Source organism: Taudactylus pleione, unplaced genomic scaffold, assembly GCF_031769625.1.
Source record: "Taudactylus pleione unplaced genomic scaffold, aTauple2 ptg000533l, whole genome shotgun sequence".
Taxonomy (NCBI): domain Eukaryota; kingdom Metazoa; phylum Chordata; class Amphibia; order Anura; family Myobatrachidae; genus Taudactylus; species Taudactylus pleione.
In genome coordinates, this window is record NW_028284935.1 from 5,464,285 (window position 1) to 5,485,421 (window position 21,137).

Sequence of the window (21,137 nt, forward strand, 5' to 3'; positions counted from 1 at the left end):
GGAGGCAGCAGGAAGTCACAGACTGAGAGTTATATAGTGGAAGGAGCAGGGTCTCCCAGCAGCACAGAGTATATCAGGAGATGAGTGATGTGTTAGGGAGGACAGGGCTGCATGTGACAGGGGCAGTGACATGATGTGAGGAGGGGAATGGAGGCAGAAGGAAGCTACAGACTGAGAGTTATATAGTGGGAGGTGCAGGGTCCCCCAGCAGCACAGAGTATATCAGGAGATGAGTGATGTGTCAGTGAGGACAGGGCTGCATGTGACAGGGGCAGTGACATGATGTGAGGAGGGGAATGTAGGCAGCAGGAAGTCACAGACTGAGAGTTATATAGTGGAAGGAGCAGGGTCTCCCAGCAGCACAGAGTATATCAGGAGATGAGTGATGTGTTAGTGAGGATCATCATTCTAATGATCACATTTGAATGTATATATCTTGGATTTTTTTTTTTTTAAATATAACAACTACATAATGGGGGTAAGGTGAAATCAGGGAGATTAGCAGACTGTCCAGGGAGACGGGGAGATTGCTGCTATTTCAGGGAGTCTCCCTCACAATGAGGGAGAGTTGGCAAGTATGGGCTGCATGTGACAGGGGCAGTGACATGATGTGAGGAGAGGAATGGAGGCAGCAGGAAGTCACAGACTGAGAGTTATATAGTGGAAGGAGCAGGGTCTCCCAGCAGCACAGAGTATATCAGGAGATGAATGATGTGTGAGTGAGGACTGGGCTGCAAGTGACAGGGGCAGTGACATGGTAGTAGTAGAATGGAGGCAGAAAGAAGACAATAGTGCAGAGATGTCAGACTGATGCTGGAGGAATGCAGTAAGAATGTAGGGTGAGACACAGGAAGATTAAATATTTGGCAAAAGTGCAAATGTTTACTCTGAGTAATGGGCGGATCAGGACCTTCTGAAGGCATCATGGTGGCTGCAGTATAGTGCACAATGTAAATACTAGACTTATTTCTGTTAGCAAGGGGCTGAGCTGTGCTATGTGAGGAAACGTTGTGCTTTGCACAGTAAGCTAGGCTTTGGCATTGGGCAGAGGCATTGCCGGAAACAAAATAAACCGGGTGCACATTAAGTATCGAATAAGGCGATAAACCTCTAATATGGCACATAAACCATAGATATCCCAACGTCTCCATGTATAGTCCATATGGCAGATACTGGACTTCTGCACCTGTAGGCAGCAGGAAGTCACAGACTGAGAGTTATATAGTGGAAGGAGCAGGGCTCCCAGCAGCACAGTGTATATCAGGAGATGAGTGATGTGTCAGTGAGGACAGGGCTGCATGTGACAGGGGCAGTGACATGATGTGAGGAGGGGAATGTAGGCAGCAGGAAGCTACAGACTAAGGGCCTGATTCAGAGGTGCTTGCTATTTGCGAGCGTTCGCTCTGAATCAGGATCCACCTACAGGCCGCTCGCATAGCTGTGGGTGACCATCCACAGCTATTGCGAGCGTCCTGGCGATGGTCGTGACCATCGGGCTTGCGACGAGACCCTTGTGGTAGGGTCTCGGTTCCTGCAAGCCCGAGTGAACTTCCTGCTCTAATAGAGCAGGAAGTTCATTATTGACATCACGAATGATGTCAGTAGGGCCGCCCACAAATGGCAGGCGTTCCCTCGGGAACGCCTCCATTTGTCCAGCCACCCCCCCCCCGCCTACAAAACGGGGCGAGCTGTCGATCAACATCGACAGCCTCCCCATCTTGTAGCGAGCCCCGGAGCGAGTGAAGGTCTCACTCGCTCCGGTGCTCGCGCATGTGCGCATTGGCCGACCATCGACACGCTTGCGAGCGCTATGCGCTCGTGAGCGGGTCTGAATGAGGCCCTAAGAGTTATATAATTGGAGCAGAGTCCCCTGCAACACTGAGTATATCAGATTAATGATGTGTTAGCGAGGACTAGGGATGACCATAGGTGGGGTGTCCATCGATGGTCACCATCAGTGTTTACCATCTATGCTTAACCATCGATGGTTTGCACCCCCTTGTTGGACACTGCAGCGGGGGGATGCCGGGACGTGGGCTAATAAAAAATGGGGATGAAGCTTAGCGGCCACTGGGGGGCGGGGCTAAGCTCAGTCCTGTAAAGAGAAGAAATAAAAACCATTGGCTCCCAGTCATCCATCGATGGCAGAGAACCATTGGTTATCTGCCATCGATGGCAAAACTAGTTAACATCGGCCAGCCACCAATTATGTTTTGAAAACATTGATGCTTGATGGCCATCCCTAGTGAGGACAGGGGTGCATGTGATAGGGGCAGTGACATGATGTGAGGATGGGAATGTAGACAGCAGGAAGCTACAGACTGAGAGTTATATAGTGGAAGGAGCAAGGTCCCCTAGCAGCACAGAGTATATCAGGAGATAAGTGATGTGTTAGAGAGGACTGGGCTGCAAGTGACAGGGGCAGTGACATGATAGGAGTGGAATGGAGGCAGAAAGAAGACAATAGTGCAGAGCAGAGATGTCAGACTGATGCTGGAGGAATGCAGTAAGAATGTAGGGTGAGACACAGGAAGATTAAATATTTGGCAAGAGTGCAAATGTTTACTCTGAGTAATGGGCGGATCAAGACCTTCTGAAGGCATCATGGTGGCCGCAGAATAGTGCACAATGTAAATACTAGACTTATTTCTGTTAGCAAGGGGCTGAGTTGTGCTATGTGAGGAAACGTTGTGCTTTGTAGAGTAAGCTAGGCTTTGGCATTGGGCAGAGGCATTGCCGGAAACAAAATAAATCGGGTGCACATTAAGTTGCGAATAAGGCGATAAACCTCTAATATGGCACATAAACCATAGATATCCCAACGTCTCCATGTATAGTCCATATAGCAGATACTGGACTTCTGCACCCTTGTAAGAAGCATTTTATGACAAGGGGACATATTTATTATAAGGTTTTCTGAGGCAGTAAGAAATTAAAGATCGCCGGAATGTATCTACAAACGCATCCAGGGACAGGGGTTCCGAAAGGAGCCCGCCCCTGCGATGTGCAAATATAAAGTGGTGACTTTACTTTCTTGTTCGGGTGTGGGTTGCGCTGCTCCGCATAAGCCATCAGCAGACCATTCATGCACGAGCGGCCACTACCGGTCTCCCGGTGACTTTGCCGTAATTATCCCCATAGGCTACAATGGCTCTGCATCCCGGAGCTTGGGGAACCTCAGAATTAGTTGCAGCCACCATGAGGGCTTGTTATTGTGATAGAGAACGGAGGATTTGCTGTGGTCCCCACAAGGTACTTGCGGCGAGTCGTGTCAATTTGCGTATATCCACAGAAAACGGGCGCTTTCAGGGGCTAGCCTTAAATAGGCCCCATAGTCTGAATTGTTTGTTGGGAGCAGATACAGCTGCAGGTTACACTGACATAAATGACAACCTTATTATACATGCAATGCAATGATTCCACGTTAGTACAACATAGGGCCGAATTCAACTAGGTGCGAAAAGTCGCCCTTGCGATATTTTCGCCCATACCAGCGTATCGCGCTATTCAATTCCCAGAGTTTTCGCACGTGCAAAAGCTCCATAGGGAGAAACAGGCGAAAATGTTTCACCACCTCAGAGGCAGGTGAAACAATTAGCAAAAGCCCTATTTTGGCCTAATAATGTGGGGACTTGGGGCCTGATTCAGACCCGCTCGCAAATTGCAGCCGCTCGCTGGCAAAAAGGGGCCGAATATTTAAATTAAGCGCTAGCACTGCGTCTCGTAAGGCTCCCTCTATGTCTTAGCAAGCCCTGGCAAAAAGCGCTCGCTCGTGTATAAAGACGCCCCCTTGCTACTCGCAACACACGTCATCTCCGGTATTTGAAGGATTAATCGGTAACATCGAGAGCCATCGGAGCTGCTCGCAGCGCTTGAGGTAGACCTTACCCTCCCGCAAGCACTGCGAGCAGTTCAGGATAAAGAACAACCAAGTGACATGTTCAAGGACGCCACTTTGCTAATTGTGCACACCCATTAAACGCCGTGCTGACGGTCAGACACGCCTGCGTTCACATCACCACTCCCCCGTTCACAAGCACCTTCCCGTTACCACCCACAAACGGCGCTGTCACTCATTCCACTGGGCAGACTTTTCAGGGCGAGCGAGCGAGCGAGCAAAATCTGATCGCTCGTACTACTTTGCACATTGCCACTTATACGCATGCGCAGACGGGTGACCATCGCTCAAAGCGAGCCAGCGCAACTGAGCGTCCGGGTCTGAATCAGGCCCTTGGTGCAGAACCCTTTAGACACCCCCCCAAATGACTAATTAGGCAATACATTTTTTTTTTATAAATAAGCTTAATTCCCCCTAATAATGACGTAATTTTTGGGGTGAAAATTTAAAAAGTGTTGGAAAATGGGTGTAAAGTACTGGGTCAGGTATTTTTGGGGCGCTGTATGGATGGGACAGGTGTTTTTAGCATTGCTGGTGGCTGCAGCAGGTGTATTTTAACATTTTTCTTTAAATCTGCACTTTATAGACACAAAAATATACTAACACCCATTTTAATGTACCCCCAATTTAACTACAACTATTATATTTCCCCCCAAAAAATTTGCTTTATATCATATTTCAATGCATATAACAGCCATTTGACTCAATTTAATAACCTAAAATACTATTATGAGGGCTATTAATACACGTCTATATTGATTTCCAGGGTCAGTTAGGCTTTTTATGGGGTACAGACGGATTTCCCCAAACTATGCTGTACTTTTCGCTACTCGCTGTTTTTTGCACATATACGTTTTTCGTCTGTTTTGCAATTGAATAGGGCGAAAAGTGGGAGCGCCTATTGTGAAAGTATGCGGAAAGTTAACTTCAAAACTGGCGAGTGAAGCGAAAAGATCGCATCGGCGAACGCTTTTCACACCTAATTGTATTCGGCCCTTAATGTGTCCCCGCCATGAGAACTCGCATACAGTCCAGGCAGCAGAGAACGCTAGTCATGTATTCCAGGTATACGATCGGGAAACCGGCTGCCTTAATACCGACAGCTGGCTTCCCGACTGTCATATCCCGGCGGGGGTGAAATGCTGTGCGTTTAGATGTAGACACCAGACATTTCCCCGACGCAGGGCGCCGCGAGCAGACATCCGCGGGGGGGAGGGTTAGGGCACCCAGGGGGGACTTAGGGTTAGGCACCCCCCCGGGAGGGTTAGGCTAGGGGGAGGGAGGGTTAGGCACCCCCGGGGGGGACTTAGGGTTAGGCACCCCCCGGGGGACTTAGGTTTAGGCAGCGGGGAAGGGGGGGGATTAGGGTTAGGCACTTGGGGGGGAGGTTAGGGTTAGGCACCCCTAAGGAGGGTTAGGTTAGTTTATACTTACCTTAGCGACGATCGGGATTTCCAGCGCTGTCGGGCTTCCGCTGCCGGGAACTCTGCTTTTGTCGGCCAGGCGCTGCCGGGAATCGATTCCGTATTCCATCAGTGCTATTTTATAGGTCATTATACAAGCCAATTGGGTACACTAGTCCTGTGTACACAAAAGGGGCGTCCAATACACCAAAGCATTTGTGTCATATAAAACTCACCCCCCTCCCCTAATAACCCATCTTACAGCTGTATCTAGATCGATAACACGTCCTGTCTCCCCGGATGTACAGTATTTTCACTACAGTGACCTCTCATGACAGGAGCAGACCCTCCAGCTCCAAAGGCGATCGATAGAAATGAGGACCTGCGTGGCGAGGGGGAGGCGGGTGAGAATTCCATTACGGCGGCACCATGGTGAAACAGAGACCCCCCCCCCAGCATCATTGTGAGACCTGAAGCCGAGCGGCTCTGCAATCAGCAGGACGCGGTGGTGATGTAATGTGGATGCACAAATTGCTGAGTAATAAAAAAAATCAATGAGCCAAGAAATGGGAGAAATCATTAAAATCCATGAACCGATGAGTCACAAAAGTAATAATCCCTTTAACCCTATCCATGTCGCCGAGGCATCTTGTGCAGACCTGAAAGGCGGCTAGGAGTCACATTTACCGGGACACCTGCCAAAATCCAAATATTCCCGGCTCGGTGGTGGTGGTGGGGGGGTCTTATGGGGTAACTGGGATCACACAGCAGTGATAGCTTCGAAATATTTACATTGATACAGGGGGGTACGTTATAACAAAAGGGTGAGAGACACTGGGCCTCATTCAGAGGCGGTCGTAGGATGCAAGCGGTCGTTCTGAAACAGGGCGGCCGCTTGCATCCTGAACGGCCGCCTCCATGTCGGTCGTTAGGCTGTGGGTTAACACCCACAGCTCTAACGACCGCTAAGGGTGATGGTCAAGACCATTAGGGCTTACGACGAGACCCTAAGGTAGGGTCTCGTCAACAATAAAGCCCCAGGGAGCTTCCTGCTCTGTTTGAGCAGGAAACTCCCCACTGACATCACTGATGATGTCAGTGGAGCCGCCCCCAAACGGCAAGCCTTCCGACAGGAACGCCTCCGTTTGGCCGGGCACGCCCCCGTCCCGCCCAGCAAACGGAGCGAGCTGTCACTCAACATTGACAGCTCGCCTCATCTGCTACGAGACCCCCTAACGACGGATCACCCGTCGTTAGCCGGGTCTCGCGCATGACGGAGCCGGCTCCATCGTGCGCATGCGCACTGGAGCAACATCAGCCCGGTTGCGAGCTCGTAGAGCTAACGACCGGGTCTGAATAAGCTCCACTGTCCAGGGTAGCTGGGCACAAGTACTGTATAATCACCGCTTTACATCCGCACGTTTGTAAATAACACCCCCTCCCCCCCAAGTGACTTGCAATATCCTTATAACTGCATGTACATGCCCGTCTATTATTACACCACAGTGCGCTGTACACAGTCTCCCAGGATGATCTACAAAGAGTTTGCGGTATAGACAAACATTGGATTTTGAATAGCTATAGAGATTGCGGCAGGTATAATTACAGAACACTTTCACAACCTATACATCCAGCTCAATGGCCGGGATTATGGCATTTAACGTTCCTAATCCCGGATAATATGTCTAATTGACCTACTTTATACGCTGGCTGATTAACACTAACGTGACTAGGTTTTAGGATTACGCCAATGAAACCACTGCGTTATACATAAACAACATGTGTGCGTGTCAGTGATTCCAGACATATTCACCAGACCAGCCACACTCAATGGAGCCCATTCAGACCTGCTCGCAAGCTGCGGCCGCTCGCTGGCAAAAAGGGGTCGGATATTTAAATTAAATGCTGGCACAGCGTGGCGTAAGGACGCCCTCTATGTCTTAGCGAGCTACGGCGCTGAGCGCTCGCAAGCATATAAGGACACCCCCTTTCACCTTGCAACACACGTCATCTCCTGGAATTGTTTGATTAATCGGTAACATCGGGAGCCTTCGGAGCAGCTTGCAGCCCTTGAGGTACCCTTACCCTGCCGAAAACACTGCGATCAGTGCTGGCTGAAATACATGCGGGTTGAGTGTACAATGACGCTACTTTGCTAATTATGCACGCCCTTTAAATGGCGTTTTGTTGGCCTGACACGCCTGCGTTCGCAACACCACACCCAGGTTTACAAGCACCTTCCCGTTACCACCCACAAACGGCACCGTCACTCAAAGTAGCGTCCAGTCTGTGTACTACGGGCGCACGATTCCCCATCGCTGAGACTGGCTTGTGCATGCGCACTGAGCAACATTCGCCCAGTAGCGAGCGACCGCTCCTTCGCGACCAGGTCTGAATCAGGTCTAATATCTGTGTATGTGTATATACTGCATAGATCACTTGCCGATAGTACCCATTTAATTGACTTGTCTTCTTACATCAGTGAGTCTCAGCGTAGGAACTTATGCAATGTACAGAGAAAGTACAGGGCCGTAGGTCACAGACACCATACATTTGCTTTTCATTGTCTGTCTCCCCACCATGTGTATTGATCTTCACAGGAAGTAGATGTCATTTTACAACTTTTTAAGAAGCATGAAGGGGCAAAAGCTCTATATGAAATACACTTGCACAGCAGCGGATTGCTGGATCCAGGCATACAGTACGCAGATGACTCAGTGTGTTTATTATACACATGTAGACTGTGCAGTCAATGTAATACTACTTTGTTGGCCCAACAGTGTGTAAACTGCAAACAAAGTGCTACAATCATTGTCTGAGTGCGATAAGACTGACTGAAGGGGGAGATAAGAGACAGGTTTATTAGGCTATTAAGCTGCCATTTACTCCAGGTAAGAAGTGTGTCATTATACGGCATAGGAGAGCAGTGCCATCTGTTTACTGCTGCCACCTCTGCCACTAATGATGTCCTGCTGGTAGTTATAGTGCAGCTGCCATGTAGTATGTGACCTGTGCCCTCTCCTCTCCTATGGGTGCCCAGACTGTATACCAGGCAGCATGACTGGTGTCACCCACTCTCCTATGGGTGCCTGGGCTGCATACCAGGCAGTATAACTAGTACTCCCTCCTCTCCCATGATTGCCCCGATGGTATACCAGGCAGTATGACCGGTGTCCTCACCCCTCCTTAGGGCTGGGTGCCCTAGCTGTATACCAGGCAGTATGAGCAGTGCCCCCTCCTCTCCTCAGGGCTCTGTACCAGGCAGTATGACCGGTGTCCTCACCCCTCCTTAGGGCTGGGTGCCCTAGCTGTATACCACGCAGTATGAGCAATGCCCCCTCCTCTCCTCGGGACTGGGTGACCAGTGTCCACTCCTCTCCTATGGGTGCCCAGGCTGTATGTCAGGCAGTATGAGCAATGCCCCCTCCCCACCTCAGGGCTGTATACCAGGCAGTATGAGCGGTGCCACCTCCCCACCTCAGGGCTAGGTGCCCGGTTTGTATACTAGGCAATATGATCAGTGCCCCCTCCTCTGATCAGGGCTGTATACCAGGCAGTGTGAGTGGTGCTCCCTCCTTTCCTCAGGACTAGGTGCCCGGGCTGTATACCAGGCAGTGTGAGTGGTGCCCCCTCCTCTTCTCAGGGCTGTATACCAGGCAGTGTGAGTGGTGCCCCCTCGTCTCCCCAGGGCTGTATACTAGGCAGTATGATCAGTGCCCCCTCCTCTCCTCGGGACTGGGTGCCCGGGCTGTATACCAGGCAGTGTGAGTGGTGCCCCCTCCTCTCCTCAGGGCTGTATACCAGGCACTATGACCGGTGCCCCCTCCTCTCCTCAGGGCTGTATACCAGGCACTATGACCGGTGCCCCCTCCTCTCCTCAGGGCTGTATACCAGGCACTATGACCGGTGCCCCCTCCTCTTCTCAGGGCTGTATACCAGGCAGTGTGAGTGGTGCCCCCTCGTCTCCCCAGGGCTGTATACCAGGCAGTATGATCAGTGCCCCCTCCTCTCCTCGGGACTGGGTGCCCGGGCTGTATACCAGGCAGTGTGAGTGGTGCCCCCTCCTCTCAGGGCTGTATACCAGGCATAATGATCGGTGCCCCCTCCTCTGCTCAGGGCTGGGTGTCCAGGCTGTATACCAGGCAGTATGAGCTGTGCCCCCTCCTCTCCTCAGGGCTGTATACCAGGCACTATGACCGGTGCCCCCTCCTCTCCTCAGGGCTGTATACCAGGCACTATGACCGGTGCCCCCTCCTCTCCTCAGGGCTGTATACCAGGCACTATGACCGGTGCCCCCTCCTCTCCTCAGGGCTGTATACCAGGCACTATGACCGGTGCCCCCTCCTCTCCTCAGGGCTGTATACCAGGCACTATGACCGGTGCCCCCTCCTCTCCTCAGGGCTGTATACCAGGCACTATGACCGGTGCCCCCTCCTCTTCTCAGGGCTGTATACCAGGCAGTGTGAGTGGTGCCCCCTCGTCTCCCCAGGGCTGTATACCAGGCAGTATGATCAGTGCCCCCTCCTCTCCTCGGGACTGGGTGCCCGGGCTGTATACCAGGCAGTGTGAGTGGTGCCCCCTCCTCTCCTCAGGGCTGTATACCAGGCACTATGACCGGTGCCCCCTCCTCTCCTCAGGGCTGTATACCAGGCACTATGACCGGTGCCCCCTCCTCTCCTCAGGGCTGTATACCAGGCACTATGACCGGTGCCCCCTCCTCTTCTCAGGGCTGTATACCAGGCAGTGTGAGTGGTGCCCCCTCGTCTCCCCAGGGCTGTATACCAGGCAGTATGATCAGTGCCCCCTCCTCTCCTCGGGACTGGGTGCCCGGGCTGTATACCAGGCAGTGTGAGTGGTGCCCCCTCCTCTCAGGGCTGTATACCAGGCATAATGATCGGTGCCCCCTCCTCTGCTCAGGGCTGGGTGTCCAGGCTGTATACCAGGCAGTATGAGCTGTGCCCCCTCCTCTCCTCAGGGCTGTATACCAGGCACTATGACCGGTGCCCCCTCCTCTCCTCAGGGCTGTATACCAGGCACTATGACCGGTGCCCCCTCCTCTCCTCAGGGCTGTATACCAGGCACTATGACCGGTGCCCCCTCCTCTCCTCAGGGCTGTATACCAGGCACTATGACCGGTGCCCCCTCCTCTCCTCAGGGCCGGGTGCCCTGCACATACACAGGCAGGCGGCAGCCACTCGCTGTCTCCGGGTGGCGGCGGGGGGGAGGGTGAGCCCGGGAGGAGGGGCAGGGGGAGGGTGTGGGCCCGGGCAGGGGGTGTAGCTCTGGGTTTGGCTGATGATCGGATCCTCCTGCAAAAAAAAAAAAAAAAAAAAAAACTTATAGAGAGAAGATGGTGAAGATGGGGTGAGAGAGAGCGGGCGCAGCGGGCGGCAGAGATGGCAGCGACGAGACGGGTGTTCCACCTCCAGCCATGCGGTGAGTGTGAGTGTACGGGGCCCCGGGCCCCTCCGCCCGCCGTGCAGGGAGAGCTACAGCTTCCCCGGGGCTGCTGCTGGGGGGGAGAGACTCCTATTGCATCATATCTCATCGCCCCACAGCACACATGTGTCACTGGCATGTCCTGGGAGTCCCACAGCACATATGTCAGTGGCATGTAGCATGTGCTGGGAGATAGTCTGCAGAGTTTTATCATTACATGTATGTCACTGGCATGTAGCATGTGCTGAGGGTTGGTTTATAGGCTGCAGGATGTATTATCAGTACATGTATGTAGCATGTGTTAGAGGCAGTGGAATAGTCTGCACAAAGTGTACTCAGCACTTGTATGTAGCATGTGTTAGATGTAGGGAAATTATATGCATGCTTTATTAGCAGTGCATGTATGTAACTGGCATGTGCTGGGAGTAAGGGGGTAGTCTGCATACTGTATGGCCAGTACATGTATGTAGCATTTGCTAGGGGGAGGCTACAGACCGTACTAGCAGTGCATGTATGTTAATGTGTTGGGGTGCGCTGGGAAAATCTGCCACAGACTGTTGCTCCCAGTAATGCTCTGCATGGGTATGTACTGGGTATTTGCAAAAAGGGCTCCCCCCCCCAAAAAACACATATGCCTGTTATGTGGGATCTTAGTCTTTATTCTGAGGAATGCTTTGCACTTTTTTGTGGTGTGTGTGTGTGTGTGTATATATATATATATATATATATATATATATATATATGTGCCCTTGCTGTATAGTGGAAACTGCTTCTTGTTACCGTAGACGAGCTCTGAAAATGGTGTTTTCAATAATTGTCTCTGATCCTGTGCCCAGCACCATTAGTCAGTGAGTTGGTGACTCTCGGTTTTGGAGATACAATACTATTTTTGTGACCTTTTTTCCTGCAGTTGTGTCACAGCCAGATAGGCATTAGGATATTACTATCACTTCTCTTTATCGCCATTTGTTTCCGTGAAACGAGAACAGCACATTGAGTCCTACATATGTATCTTCTGTTGTTATTACCCCAGCATCGTATTTGTACAGCGCCAGCATTTCCCCGTTGCTGGACTGAATATACTGGTGCCAGGTATGAACACCGAGCTATGTTTATAATGTACAGGTACGAGACCTGTTATCTGGAATACTTGGCACGTGTGTTCCAGGAAAGGGGTCTTTCCGCAATTTGAAGCTTAAAAATTTTCTAAATTACATTTAGAAGTTGTCCCTGTCTTTCCTCACTTAGTCCCTGGCATTCCGTCCTCATTCAATTATTTAGAATAATGCAGATTTGCTGCAGGAAACAGCTGGTTCAGAGGTTTTGCAAAATAGTGCCCAGTATGTGGATTCTGTGTGTAATATATGATCTGCTAGGGTAGGCGATGTCCGTCACTCCAGCTGCTGTGGAACTACACATCCTATGATGCCCTGCCTTGTTTTAGCGTGCCCTAGCAGCAATACTGTGCCCTAACAGCATAACTGTGGCAGGGCATGCTGGGTTGCATAGTTCCACAGCAGCTGGAGTGCCACACGTTGCCTATTGTGGTGCTAAGCTGCGTAGCAAAGATGTAAACATGGTGGAAAAATCAGTGGTCATGGCTATTTTCTAAACTGTTGATATTCTATTCTCATGTTGGGTACATATTTGAAGTAACTTATAGAACTTGCGAGTAGGTGATCGCAGAGACTATTGTTGGAAGTTGATGGTTTTTGTGTGAGAAATGGCTTTACCTCCCCCCCTGTTATTATTCAGGTGAATTTCGCAACAGGGACGTCTCCAGCCATATAACACAGCCTAGCAGCCCCCCCACCCCTGGGGTGCACGAATGACCATCCGTTTTTATTTAGATCCAGGAAATAAACAGTAAACGTGAAAGACGGGACAGGGGGCCGGAGTGGTCTTGGAATAGTTTAATTGTTTGCAGTATCGACGACATCTCGTGTGCAGGATAAGCCCAGTTCTGCTCTGATTATATACATTACATGGATGTTATGTTACTTACTTGTTCGTACACGGTGCACTTTGTGGCCTGAGCAAAACTTCAGGTCAACTTTTTATCTCATTTCGAAATGATGTGAGCTCCAACCATGGCTAATCAGGGTCTGTATTTACTATGCGCCAGCTATAACAAAGCTTTCCTATCACCAAATTATTATTGCAGTGCTTTTTTTTTTTTTTTTGCCCTGATTTTAACTTGTCCCAGGGGCAGCCGAGTGATCGTCTGCTCTTAAGCTGGCCACAGACATAGCGATCAGCACACGATGAGCCGATGTGCACGATTTCCCTTGAAACTCTCCTCGGCAGCCCTGCTAACGATCGCCACACGATTTGGGGTCCAATCTTCAAACTATCTCTCCTGCATCCAGACTGTCACAGTGCATCGCGTCCTAGATTGTCAGATCTGCCCTACTGCACGGCAGATCTGACGATGCGATGTGCGACCAGCGGGGACGCGCTTCCCATCGTGATCGTGAGTGGGGACTCACGATTTACTCTCAATTTGGCCATATTTTACACGATCGGTCGTTCCAATGTGTCGGAATCGGCCAGATCGGGTAAAATATCGCTATGTGTGTGGCCAGCATTAGGGCGATGGTGGATGGCAGTGTTAAAAGGATTACATTCCGGTAAGTCCTGGAAGTCTCTGAGCATGCAGGGCGCGGCTTTACCGGCTCTCCCATGCGCAGGTGGACTTTTGAAAATAAATAAATATTTAAAACAAATGGAAAAAAAAAAATAGGAGAGAAATATTACTTCATTATATTAATAAAAAAAATATATAGGGATAATCGCTCTATTTATATAGCAAAGCATTTATTTCTAATAACGATCCTGGGATCCTTATGTAATAAGCCTCTCTGAAATTCGCTAGCCTCTCGGTTATTCCAGGAAATTAGGCAAGTACGTGTTATGGACGGGGGATTATAGTTGTGTATATACTGTACAGTAGATCCCTCTGACAGATGCCAGTGTAGTCTTCCACAAGGTAAGATTGTGTGACAGCCTGGCGAGATGGACCCCGATGAGTAAAATGGTAATAATAATACGTAATAATGACCTTGTTGGTAATATAATGTCCCGGGTTGTCCTCTGTCACCATGAACAGTGCGTGCAGCTATGCAGTAAAGACGGACGAATTTAGAATGTGCTGGGTCCATTTACACGTGTGCCGGGGTCATAAGCCGTGTAGATGTCTTTTTGTCTTGGAATGAGAGATATGTTATCTAATTTCTGGCCAGTGTGCAGGGAAAGTGCTATATCCTGTTACAAACGCTGACTTTTAAGAAAGACCTGCCAAAGAGAAGCATACATAAACATGTTTGTCGTGTGTGTGTGTGTGTGTGTGTGTGTCTAGGTGGGGGTCTCCCCGGGGGAAGATATTTCATGGGCAGAATCTGCTGAGAGGTTAATGTATTAAAAGCTATACTGGACAGGTGAGCAGATTGATAGCAGTGGGGGAGATGTATCAAGCCCTAAGAGAGAAAAAGTAGAGTAGTTGCTCATAGCAACCAATCAGCTTTTAACTGTTATTTTTCTGACATAGGTGCAGATGTACTAAGCTCTGGAGAGTGATAAACTACCAACCAATCAGTTCCTAACTGTCATTTTTCAAACACAGCCTGTAACATGGCAGTTAGGAGCTAATTGACTGGTAGTTTATAATTTAAAATGACAGTTTGACAGATTTAATATATCTCTCCCATAATAATAATAATAATAATAATAATAATAATAATAATAATGTTTATTTATATAGCACTTTTCTCCAAAAGGACAGGTACAAGGCATAATAGCCATATCAATAAAGTCCCATTATCAGTATGACTGTAAATAGGTAGCACACATCTTGCCAACCTGTTGTTGAGCTGGGGCAGAGCATGCTTAGAGATGTGGTGCAGCCCTAACCAGAGACAGAAGAACAGTCCCTGGCTAGTCTGTTTGCCACAGGGAGCTTGCATTATAAGATGCCCAGCATATGCCACCCCGCCATCTGGGCACGCTGATCTGTAATTAGAGCACACATTGCCTTGCACGGCCTGCGGCTTGCACTGCTAGGCGTGGTACGGGGTTCCTCCAGGGTGCACTTTTGCCATTATTTGTTGAGGATCGTTCTACTTTCATCCAGTTAGATGTAGAAGTAGCCCTGGACTGCCCAGGGATGGAGCTTCCAGCAGGTTAGTCCCCATTTCAGAGAAACTTGACCAGACAGACAGGAAAATCTGTATCTTCTTTGCAGAATCGTCCAGCGAGCTTGTACTGAGATTGCAGCTGGCAGATGTATTGCATGTGGTCCCTGCTGACCATTGCCAGTAACTGAATGTAGACTGGTTGTGGATTAACAACTGTTTTGCTGCTTCAAATGTAAACCTGTACGTAATTATAGTATATTTCATTAATGACCTTTTTGCTTCTGTCCTTGCATGCATAGTAGGAGCATAGAGAACAACCTGTGTGTGTGCTGACGTTCTTTTCTTTTTAGTAATGTGTATTAATATATCCAGTGGCCAACTTGCATGTGTGGAGCTGGCTGCACCAAACACTTTGCGTTTGCGAAGGTCCTTTTCTTAATACATTTTTTCTTTTTACCTGTTAAGTAATAATCTTCTGTGACGGAAGCCGGCGGTCGAAATGCCGACCGCTGGCTTCCCGGCTGTGAAATCCCGGCATGGGACAAATGATAGGCGTGTAAATACCGACACCTATCATCAGCCACACGCCGAAATTCCAACGCCCGGCATACCGATCATAGGCAACCGGGCCACGGGAGCGCTTAGCCGCGGGGGGTGGTGTTTGGATTAGGGACTGGTGGAGGAACTTAGAGTTAGGCATCTCCTCGAGAGGGTTCGGTTTTGGCTAATGCAAGGGGTGGTTAGGGTTAAGCACCACCGGGGGGAAGTTAGGTTTAGGCGCCTCCCTGGGAGAGTTAGGTTTAGGGTGCGGGGATGGGGGGTTAGGTTTTGGCACCCCTGGGGGAAGGTTATGGTTAGGCACTAGTGGGAAGGTTAGGCACTCTTAAGGGATTGTGAGGTTTAGGGTGTGGAAATGGGGGGTTAGGTTTTGGCACCCCCGGGGAAGGGTCGGGGTTAGTCACTAGGGTTGAGGTTAGGCACTCCTAAGGGAGGGTTGGGGGGGGGGGAGAGGGGAAGGGATAGCCTACTAACCTCCCCTGTCGGAAACTCCAGCTGCCGACCTCCCGGCGTCGGTATTTCATACCGATTCCCTTTGTGACTTATGGCCTAGAAGAGTATAATCATTATCCTTTGTTTATATGGCACCACAAGGGATCCGCAGCGCCTCACACAGTACAGAAACCGTGTGAACAACACAAGAGACCAGTGACTTACAGTACAGAACATAGCAGGACATGGACAAGGTCTACAAACATTGCTGCATCAGCCGTCATAGTACCCAAATATCGAGCAGGGCAGCCAATGCCATGTGTGTGGTGCTGTTGGCAGGGAGGATATGATGGTATAAGTGAGGGAAGGAAAAGCACACGAGGGAAGAGGGCCCTGCTCGTGAGCGCTTACAGTCTAAAGAGGGAAGGGCAGACAGACAGGGGTGACACGGAGAGGAGAGACAGTGAGCCAGGAGCATGGAGCGGTGGGTTATGATGAGAGCTGGATGGCTATGATAGAGAACTGGGTCTTGTGGGCCTTTTTGAAGTTTTGTAGAGGGGAGGAGAGGGAGAGAGTTCCAGTGGTTGGGATCAGCATGGACAAAATCTTGGGGGTTGGAGGAAGTAAGCTGATGGGAGGAGAGGTGGCATTCGTTTGTGAAGCAAAGTGGGTGAGTATGGTGGGAGATGATTTTAGAGATATGATTGGGTGAGGGCTTTGTAAGGGTGTGTGAATTGGGTACTGAAGGGGACAGGCTTGTAGGAGAGGAGAGGCGGATGTAGTATGTTTGGAGAGGAAGGTGAGCTGGGCAGCAGCATTGAGGACTGATTGGAGTGGAGAGAGGTGGGAGTCAAGGTCGGCCAGATAGGAAAAGGTTACTATAGTCCAGTCTGGAGATGACCAGTAAGTGGATGAGGGTCTTAGTTGCCTCTAGTGTAAGAAAGGGTCTGTTCCTGGAGATATATATTTGTGATGAAGAGTAAAGGTTATCTAACCACGTCATTGGGGCCTGTGCGTGAGCCCACCAGTAATCATTAGCTGCGGTAACCCTGGTGTAGTGCAACGTCGCGCAAAAAATAATAATAATGCATAAATATTACATAGACTATCTATGTCAAAATATGGAATGTTTGGAGAGATGTATACTGTATACATTTAGTTGTTTTGTTCTGCTGCAATGGCACATTCGTGGTTTGCCTGAAGCAAATAGGTTGTGGTTAGATATTTATAGATGAATGTTTGTAGGACAGACCTGTTGGGCCTGTGGGACTGTCAGGGAAGCTGAGCGATGCTCCTGGATGCCTGACGCTTGACACTTTGAAGGGGGGGGGGGGGAGAGGGGGGTTAGATGTACTAAAAGTTTTAAACCAAGAAGGAAAAGAGGTGTTGCTTCCCATAGGAACCAATCAGATACTAGTTGTTGTATTGTAGACTGTACTAGATACATAGCTATGGTCATCCCCTGTAATTTTTAGTAACTCTATGAAAGTCTCTGAGAGGCCCGTCCCTGTTTTGCAGGCGTTTGCTGTTGAGAGTTTTTGTACTTGGACATCACACACATTTTACTCCATCTGTGTTTCTAAGGACCTGTAGTCGTGCGCTGCTATAGAATTGCCTTGACGTCCCTTGTCCTATGACTGGATAGATAGTGCCATGCTACTGGTGACAATTGCATTATAACTGTGCATCTAATCACTCCAAATTTACATCATCCATTTGTACCAGTGAATGGAGAGTTTGTCATTCACGCGCCTAAATCTTTCCAGCAGTTTATAAAGCGCTGACCGCGTTAACTGCCCATCTCAGACAATGAAAATACATCTGCGCAGGCCCTGCCGCCCAGCACATTATGGGGGAATTGAATTGTTTTTGCGTGCCCGATCGTCCCGTCTAAACTGACGCGGCTTTAATCAACTGTTTCAGTTTTTTGCGCATGTCACTACCCGAATAGACCGGCTTTAGACACGTAAAGCGGCTAAACCCGTCTAAAGTCCTTCTTAGCGTGCCCAAACTGTTTGGGCACCCAAAGAGGGACTTTTCAACGATTTCTGCTCGCCACCTCAGGAGGCGGAGAGCAGAAATTATGCATTCGCGCCCATTGGCAGAAACATTTGAATAGCTCTGATGGGTGCAAAAAACTTGCCGTGTGCAAAAACAAATGAATTCTCAGCCCCTGACGAAATATGAACTGTGCAAATATTTTTATTACTGATTCTTAATTCCATTAAACAGGGTGGCAACTTGATATACCTCCCCCCCCCCCCCCCAGTTAAAGGTTGGCATGGGGCCCCCTCCACGCCACCGTTAAGTCATTAACCCAACGGCATTTGCTCAGTCACCAGTCTGTATACAATAGGACAGAGTACTTGTACTAATCACATTAGTAGCAGTCCCACACATTTGTCTAATGATCTAATCATTGCGTCCTAATTGTTTCCCAAATCACATTACTGTCTGGATAAGTTTGTTATGGAAGCCGTATTAGAGCATTTTCTCTTCTTGTGGGAAATGACTCCGTGCCCACATCACACGGACGCCCATGGTTGTCGTGACGCCGTTGCCACCAAACTTTTTGGAACTATTTTTATATAAAAAAAAAAATGCAATCGTTACTGAAGGGGAACATTGTTGGCCGTCTGGATAATGACATAACTAAGTTATGCTCTGACTTATGGGGCATACGCACTAGACCAGGCCTGGCCAACCTGTGGCTCTCCAGCTGTTGTAAAGCTACAAGTCCCAGCATGCCCTGCAACACTTTTAGCATTCCCTAATAGCAAACCTGTAGCAGGGCATGCTGGGACTTGTAGTTTCACAAACAGCTGGAGAGCCACAGGTTGGCCAGGCCTGCACTAGACGATTTTTATAAACGATAATAATATCGTTATCGTTGATGTCGCTCATACTGTCCAGTGTGTATCCACTGAACGATCAACGATGCGCGCTCCCGCGGGTCGTTAACCATATCCCCAGTTGGCTGTACATGCAGCCCAGTCTGGGGATATCTCGACCGTTGCGCACCGGCGAGTGTGTATACACTTGCCGATGCCGGGCCTGCTGCTGAAGATATCGCCGCATAAACATATCGTCTATGACGTATGTTATTCCTGTTCATACTGCGCAGGTGGGAGTGCGGTGAACGCTGGGGGTGTAGGGCTGGGCTGGTTGTGTGGGCTGTGGTCCACGTTAAGGATTGATGATTGGGGACAATTATAGACTAGTGGTGATCAGGCTCTTGTCGATATGATGGGATTTCCTCCTTCATAGCTACGATGGGCTCCAGGTAACGGATAGACAGTCTTCCTTGCACTTTGGACAGCACCGGACACATCGGCGCCCCCTGCTGGTCTCCTCTGGCTGGTATAATGCTGCACACCTGTGTTTGCGCTTCCACTTCATAACATACAATATATTACTCATTTACTTATTTATCGGAAACCCAGCATATGATTAGAAAACAGAGCCACCTAAGCTGGTTACTTATTTGTATGAATTTCTGCAGGAAAGTAGTGATTTTGTGTAATTAATCCGTATTCGACACAGCTGTTCACCATTGGTTACGATTGAACTGATACAGTTCTATTCTTAATGACTTTTGTTCCAACCTGCAAGATGGCCGCCTGGCCTGTTTACAGGTGACAGCTGCCGTTTAAAGAGGGAGGGAGACTTGGATTTTAAAAAATAACTAAAATAATAAAGTTAGAAGAAAATTAATTAGAACAATAAATGACACCTATCTCTGACCCTAACTTACACCTTGTGCCCACCACCTAGGCGAATGCATTGGTCTCCTTGTTTTCCAAACTGAACTGGGATATCGTACAATGGTGAGGCTGGTCTGGAAATGAAGGGACAGGTTAGATTTATTGTGCGTGCTGGAGTGTAGGGCGGTGCGGGGGCTCTGTGGGGGTCTCCTGTATCAGATGGTTGCAGTAGTCCCTCTATGGGACTGGTGCGGCTGGTTACTTGTTTTATTTGTAGCTTTGAAATTTGAACTTCTAGTGGAGTTGATGGTGGTTGGGGTATAGAGGGCGATTTGGGTTGGAGTATGGCTGATGGGTACGGTGGGTTATGGATGTTGGGTAGGGTGGTTTGTGAATGGTGGGGTATGGATGGCGGTTAGGGTTGGTGTATGGATGACAGTTGGGTGTCTCCTGTATCAGATGGCTGTAGCTTTTGTTCTGCAGGACTGGTCTAGGTGGTTACTTGCAGCGATATCTTCACTTGTTTTATTTCTAGCTGTAAAATTTGAATGTCTAGTGGAGGTGATGGTGTTTGGTGTATGGATTTTGGGTAAGGTGGTTTGTTAATGGTGGGGTATGAGTGACAGGGTTGGGGTATGTATGGCTATTAGGGTTGGCGTATGGACGACAGTTGGGTTGGGGTATGGATGGCGGTTATGGTTGGGGTATGGATGGCGGTTATGGTTGGGGTATGGATGGCTATTAGGGTTGGCGTATGGACGACAGTTAGGCTATGGATGACATTTAGGGTTGGGTATGGATGCCAGTTATGGTTTCGGTGTGGATGGCTATTAGGGTTGGCGTATGGACGACAGTTGGATTGGGGTATGGATGGCGGTTATGGTTGGCGTATGGATGGCTATTACGGTTGGCTTTTCAATGACAGTTAGGGTTGGGTATGGATGGTGGTTGGGGTATGGGTAACTGTTAGGCTTGGGGTATGGATGGCGTCTAGGCTTGGGGTATGGATGGCGTCTAGGCTTGGGGCATGGATGGCCCTTAGGCTTGGGGCATGGATGGCCCTTAGGCTTGGGGCATGGATGGCCCTTAGGCTTGGGGCATGGATGGCCCTTAGGCTTGGGGTATGGATGTAAGGTAACATTGATTATGGATGGTGGGTAAGGTAGGGGTAGAATTTGTGGGCTGTGGGTGGTTAGGAATACGGTGCAGAGGATGGGTAGGGTGGGATATGTACGGTGGGTAGAGTGTGGCTGGGGCATGGATGATTGGTTAGGTGTAATATGAATGGTGGCATATTGATGGTGCATGGCATATGGAGACGGCGTGTGTGGTTGTGTCTGCATGCTTGTCCTGCCATGCCACCATTGCCCCTAATGAATACTGCAGTGAATACGCTATCATTACCGTTCCTGCAGATATCTGTAAGTGTTCTGCCTGGATGAATTTAGTAATGGCTGAAACTTGAAAGAGCAACAGTGATGAAATGTTAGTGGGACAGACCGGATTAACCTGCTGGTGAACAGATCTAATCTGTACAGTGATTTGTGACCTTCTGTAACTTGGAGAGATA

At 49.3% G+C, this 21,137-nt stretch overlaps 1 protein-coding gene across 4 annotated transcripts in view; it reads left to right on the plus strand.

Moving 5' to 3' along the window:
* The first annotated feature begins 10,647 nt into the window (after window positions 1–10,647).
* Window positions 10,648–21,137, plus strand: part of SLC4A11 (solute carrier family 4 member 11) — a 131,618-nt gene continuing 121,128 nt past the window's right edge. For all 4 annotated transcript variants that reach the window (XM_088450891.1, XM_088450893.1, XM_088450892.1 and 1 more), the window contains exon 1: window positions 10,648–10,737. In XM_088450891.1, the coding sequence (XP_088307017.1) occupies window positions 10,698–10,737 (40 nt within the window). In that variant the 5' untranslated portion in view covers window positions 10,648–10,697. The remainder of the gene's footprint in view (window positions 10,738–21,137) is intronic.